Here is a 6,229-nt window from a genome sequence, read left to right as displayed (position 1 = left end):
CTAGCATGGGCACCCAAACCGGACTTTGTAGTCACGGCACACGCGATATCTCTGGTCCCGATTGCGGCAAGCAAATCCCTTGGTTGGACTGGAGCTGAAATATGATTCCAAACAGAAGGTCAATATAATATTTAAAACAAGGAAACCATATTGAAATTAAACAAGAACTTAATTTTAGTGGTGCACAATGTTGAAACATACAGTACATTATTGTTTATCTATGATAAAAACATGATCTAGCTAATGAAAGTACTGTACACAAATGTTCAAAGTTTTTTTCTTGATGCCAGGTGTAGATTCTTTTAAAATTAAAAATATCTTAGATAGCCAACACAGTTAAAAGAAAGTAATCATGAATAAGGAAGACCAATAAATTGGGTTATGAGTGTTTCTTACTCTCCAGACCACAAATAATGTAATCTCAAACAAAGCTGTTAGCACAAGAATAAAGTGAAGCTCAGCTAAAACCTTTAGACATTATGTGTTTCCTCATGGGGCTCATTAAAATGTCATCTTATCTAATGTAAATGTGCATCTACAACGTTTCTATTCACTGCTTAAGCAGCAGCTCCAGGCAGTACATCATGATGATTTGGATACTTTGGGAAAGAAGTTTTAATTTTGAGAAGTATAGATTCATTATTTGGTGGTTGGTAGCAACATTTTAAAGTATTTCCCTATGAGGCCACTTACATATAGATGACATCTCCTGTGGCGGTGGCTGGGGTATTTGTGTCAGTGGTAACAGCCTCAATGTGCAGAGGTTTGTCACAAATTTGTCCTGGGTATTTTCTCCTCAGGTAAACCAAAAGCTCCCAGTCCCCTGTTCCACTGGGGTCATCTCTGTCATACCACTGAGTCCAGCACACTGCACAGAGCAAAACAAGAGAGATGATGACTGATGGGAAACTGCAGAGGAAAAGCAACATTCTAAAAGAACGCTTATACAAAACACAAAAACCATTAGTAGCTTTACACTGAACATGAATGTGCTCACACAATACCTTTTCCACAACAGAAAGGGGGACGGCAGCTGAAACGAACGCGAAAATCATTGCACATCTTCCCCCTTTGGTCTCTGTTTCTGCAGATGAATCCTGTAGTTGTGTCACTTCTGAAAAAAAGAAACACAGTGGCACTTAATAAAAACATTCCTGATCCCCAGAGGATGAATCCTCCCAACTTTGTTGATCTCCTGACCACCTTCCATCAGCGCAACCAGAAAGTTGACATTTGTGGTGTTAAGTGTATTATTTTGATAGCTATTGTATGGATAACATTTACATTTGGTAAACATTTTCATTAAGTTAAATCACATTGGTGATCCCATCATCATCATCATCATCATCATCATCATCATCATCATCATCATCATCATCATCATCAGGTCAAAATTTTATTTTAAAGGCCAAAACTAATGACATTCCTATCAGCCTCAGCTGTACGACGTGTTCAGTGATAATTAGCCAATGTTAGCATGTGAACAAACATGCTAAACTAAGATGATGCACATTGTAAACGTTATACCTGCTTAATAATCAGCATGTTCCCTTTGTCATTGTGTTAGAGTTCAGCTCAAACCACCACTGTTCCTACAGCCTCACAGAGCCTAATGTTTTATTAGTGTGGTATAACACAAAATGAATATATCTTTTTAAATTGAAACATATTCAATATCAAACGTACTATTCTAGTGTGACTGCTCAATGACTAAATGTCACTCTCTTAATAATAGAAGAAATATTTATATTGTACCACCACACAAATAGATAAATAGTTTTTCTACATATGCTGCCATTTCCTGATGCTCATTGGTTAGCAAGTACATGACTGATCAATAGAACAGAATAGAATGTGGAAATATGTTTGGTGTCACAAACACATCATGTAGCAACATTAACGCATCACATTCAGTAGAACACAATATGAATAATTGAATTAAAAACATTGACATTTTTTATACTCTTTCAGAACTTACCTATAAATCACATTCCCTGCTGCAGCCACACTGAGTCCAGTTAGAGTTTGGGCCTCAATATCTCCTGGTTTTGGACAGATCATTCCTGGGTTCTCTTTGCGAAGATGTAAGAGAGTTTCCCAGTCTCCTGTTCCACTGGGGTTATCTCTGTCAAACCAGTCAGTCCAGCACACTGCACAGAGCAATAAAAGAGAGATGATGACTGATGGGAAACTGCAGAGCAAAAGCAACATTCTAAAAGAACGCTTATGCACAAAAAACGATGAAGAGAAGGGGAAATCATCTTTCCATTAGTAGCTTTACACTGAACATGAATGTGCTCACTCAGTACCTTTATCCTCGCAGAAAGAGGAAGGGCAGCTGAAACGAACGCGATAATCATTACAGATCTTCTTCCTTTGGTCTCTGTTTCTGCAGACGAATCCTGTAGTTGTGTCACTTCTGTAAAGAGAAACACAGTGGCACTTAATAAAACCATTCCTGGTCCCCAGAGAATGAATCCTCCCAAATTTGGTGATCTCCTGACCACCTTCCATCAGTGCAACCACAAAGTTGACATTTGTGTTGTTGAGTGTAATATTTTGATAGCTATTAGATGGATAACAATTACATTTGGTAATCACATTCATTAAGTTAAATCACTTTGGTAATCCCATCATCATCATCATCATCATCATCATCATCATCATCATCAGGTCAACATTTTAATTTAAAGGCCAAAACGAATGACATTCCCATCAGCCTCAGCTGTACGACGTGTTCAGTGATAATTAGCCAATGTTAGCATGTGAACAAACATGCTAAACTAAGATGATAAACATTATAAACGTTATACCTGCTTATTAGATGAAATCTCTATATATTGTACCACCACACAAATAGATACATTGTTTTTCTACATATGCTGCCATTTCCTGATGCTCATTGGTTAGCAAGTACATGACTGATCAATAGAACAGAATAGAATGTGGAAATATGTTTGGTCTCACAAACACATCATGTAGCAACATTAACGCATCACATTCAGTAGAACACAATATGAATAATTGCGTTAAAAACATTGACATTATTTATACTCGGTCAGAACTTACCTATATATCGCATCCCCTGTTTGAGCCACTGTGAGTCCAGTTAGAGTTTGGGCCTCAATATCTCCTGGTGCTGGACAGATCTTTCCTGGGTTCTCTTTGCGAAGATGTAAGAGAGTTTCCCAGTCTCCTGTTCCACTGGGGTTATCTCTGTCAAACCAGTCAGTCCAGCACACTGCACAGAGCAATAAAAGAGAGATGATGACTGATGGGAAACTGGAGAGCAAAAGCAACATTCTAAAAGAACGCTTATGCACAAAAAACGATGAAGAGAAGGGGAAATCATCTTTCCATTAGTAGCTTTACATTGAACATGAATGTGCTCACTCAGTACCTTTTCCAGCACAGAAAGGGGGACGGCAGCTGAAACGAACGCGATAATCACTACAGCGACGCTTCCACCTTTGGTCTCTGTTTCTGCAGATGAATCCTGTAATTGTGTCACTTCTGAAAAAAAGAAACACAGTGGCACTTAATAAAACCATTCCTGGTCCCCAGAGGATAAATCCTTCAAAATTTGGTGATCCCCTGACCACCTTCCATCAGCGCAACCAGAAAGTTGACATTCGTGGTGTTGAGTGTAATGTTTTGATAGCTATTGTATGTATAAAAATTACATTTGGTAAACATTTTCATTAAGTTAAATCACTTTAGTAATCCCATCATCATCATCATCATCATCATCATCATCATCAGGTCAACATTTTAATTTAAAAGCCAAAACTAAAAACATTCCTATCAGCCTCAGCTGTACGACGTGTTCAGTGATAATTAGCCAATGTTAGCATGTGAACAAACATGCTAAACTAAGATGATGCACATTGTAAACGTTATACCTGCTTAATAATCAGCATGTTCCCTTTGTCATTGTGTTAGAGTTCAGCTCAAACCACCACTGTTCCTACAGCCTCACAGAGCCTAATGTTTTATTAGTGTGGTATAACACAAAATTAATATATCTTTTTAAATTGAAACATATTCAATATCCAACGTACTATTCTAGTGTGACTGCTCAATGACTAAATGTCTCTCTCTTAATAATAGAAGAAATATTTATATTGTATTAACGCATCACATTCAGTAGAACACAATATTAATAATTGCATTAAACACATTGAAATGATCTATACTCGTTCAGAACTTACTTATAAATTACATCCCCTGTTTGAGCCATTGTGAGTCCAGTTAGAGTTTGGACCTGAATTTTTCCTGGTCTTGGGCAGATCTTTCCTGGGTTCTCTTTGCGAAGATGTAAGAGAGTTTCCCAGTCCCCAGTTCCACTGGGGTTATCTCTGTCAAACCACTCTGTCCAGCATTCTGGACCAAAGAGTTTGAATTTAGACAAATTACCAACAAGACATTTGACATCTTTCAATAATTGCACATGTTGTGATCGGTCTAATGTAAAAGATAGATACCAAGACAGATGAAATAAATGTAAAAACAAAAAGGTGGAATCTATTTATGAATATGTTTGGGAAAGTAGCAAGGCCACGGTGAATGGAGTTATACAAAATCAAAACAATGAATGACATCTCTATACCAAGTGAAGCAATGAATGGTTTGGTTTGTACTTTAAATATCAGGATTGCCACTGAAAATAATCTCTTACCTAGGGGGACACGCAAGGGGCCAGGAGTCTGCTGCTGTCCACTTTCTGTTAAAGGTAATTTAGGAAAAATAGAGTTTACTGTGACTGTGTATATTGATGATTATAGAGCAGTCAAACTTTGTACATTTGATCTTGACCATTTCAGTTATTGAGATGATACTATTGAAGAAGAATCCGGCCAAAATGGCAAAACTTAACTATAAAAGAAAACAAGAGCGTTACAAACACAGAATATAGCTTAGTGCAATCTCTTACCTTCGGTCACTGGAATCAAGGGCTCAGTAGTCTGCTGCTGTTCGATTTCTGTTAAAGGTAATTTAGGAAAAATAGAGTTTACTGTGACTGTGTATATTTCTGATTGTAGAGTTGTCAAAATGTCTACATTTGATCTTGACCATTGCAGTTATTGAGATGATTCTACTGAAGAAGAATCCGGCTAAAATGGCAAAACTTAACTATAAAAGAAAACAAGAGCGTTACAAACACAGAATATAGCTTTGTGCAATCTCTTACCGACAGTCACTGGAATCAAGGGGACAAAAGTCTGCTGCTGGTCGCTTGATGCTAAAGGTAATTTAGGAAATATAGAGTTTACTGTGACTGTGTATATTTGTGATTGTAGAGTTGTCAAAATGTGTACATTTGATCTTGACCATTGCAGTTATTGAGATGAGCCTACCGAAGAAGAATCCGGCCAAAATGGCAACACTTAACTATAAAAGAAAACAAGAGGGTTACAAACACAGAATATGGCATACTGCATACAGAACATGTAAATCTGCATTGACAAAAAAAGAAAAACATAATACATTACCAAGTTGATCATGATTGTAGATACTGGATCTTCAAACCTGCAAGGAAAGTTGTTTGCATTTAGGAATATGAATACAATTGTCCATTATCAAAATAAGAAGTGGATGAAATAATATGAATATTCATTGACATACGATGTTTCAAATGTATTGTCTTTATTTAACATGTCAATTTTAAATACATTTTCATTCAAACATATAGTCACAATTTAAAAAATGACACTAAGACATACATTGTTAAATAAGAGTATCTATGAAATTGCAATACAATCTAAAACTTAAGTTCAGAAGAGACACTACGTTACCTTTCTCTGCAGAGTCTTCACCACAGTACCTCTCAGCTGAACAGCTTGGTTTTATAGCACCTCAATGTGGGTTAATAACAAGCCTCTCCTGTTTCTCCTGTTTCTTCTGTTTCTCCTGTTTCTTCTGTTTCGTCTGTTTCTCCTGTTTCTCCTCTTTCGTCTGTTTCTTCTGTTTCTCTTGTCTCTCCGGTTCCTCCAATCAGACATGGTTTTGGAAGCAATTTAAATACTGTGACTGGTAAACCCTCACGCTCACTGGAATTACGTGCTGCAGACCTCACCCACAGAAAGCCTTACACAATTCATTCAAAAAAACTGAGCAAGATTGTGGTAGTGGGCATGGTCTGTGCTCAGGGGAGAGATGTATGGGAGTGGAGGGGAACAGTGCCAGGGTGAGTTTAATTGGTTGGCACAGCTGTAAATTGTCTGTCAGA

General features: G+C 37.4%; 1 protein-coding gene across 1 annotated transcript in view; it reads right to left on the bottom strand.

Annotated features, from left to right (window-relative positions):
- The window catches only part of LOC137872321 (mucin-5B-like), an 11,728-nt gene continuing 5,499 nt past the window's right edge, over positions 1–6,229 (bottom strand). Inside the window, exons 2-9 of the mRNA XM_068710517.1 lie at positions 4,934–4,981; positions 4,679–4,723; positions 3,070–3,241; positions 2,310–2,419; positions 1,979–2,150; positions 1,005–1,114; positions 694–868; positions 1–94 (exon numbers count right to left, since the gene is read on the bottom strand). Of these exons, the coding sequence (XP_068566618.1) occupies positions 1–94; positions 694–868; positions 1,005–1,114; positions 1,979–2,150; positions 2,310–2,419; positions 3,070–3,241; positions 4,679–4,723; positions 4,934–4,981 (926 nt within the window). The remainder of the gene's footprint in view (positions 95–693; positions 869–1,004; positions 1,115–1,978; positions 2,151–2,309; positions 2,420–3,069; positions 3,242–4,678; positions 4,724–4,933; positions 4,982–6,229) is intronic.

The sequence above is a fragment of the Cebidichthys violaceus genome, unplaced genomic scaffold (genome assembly GCF_023349555.1).
Source record: "Cebidichthys violaceus isolate CVI_PGR_0920_01 unplaced genomic scaffold, fCebVio1.0.p SCAF_158, whole genome shotgun sequence".
NCBI lineage: Eukaryota > Metazoa > Chordata > Actinopteri > Perciformes > Stichaeidae > Cebidichthys > Cebidichthys violaceus.
This window is presented reverse-complemented; position numbering and strand designations above follow the sequence as displayed.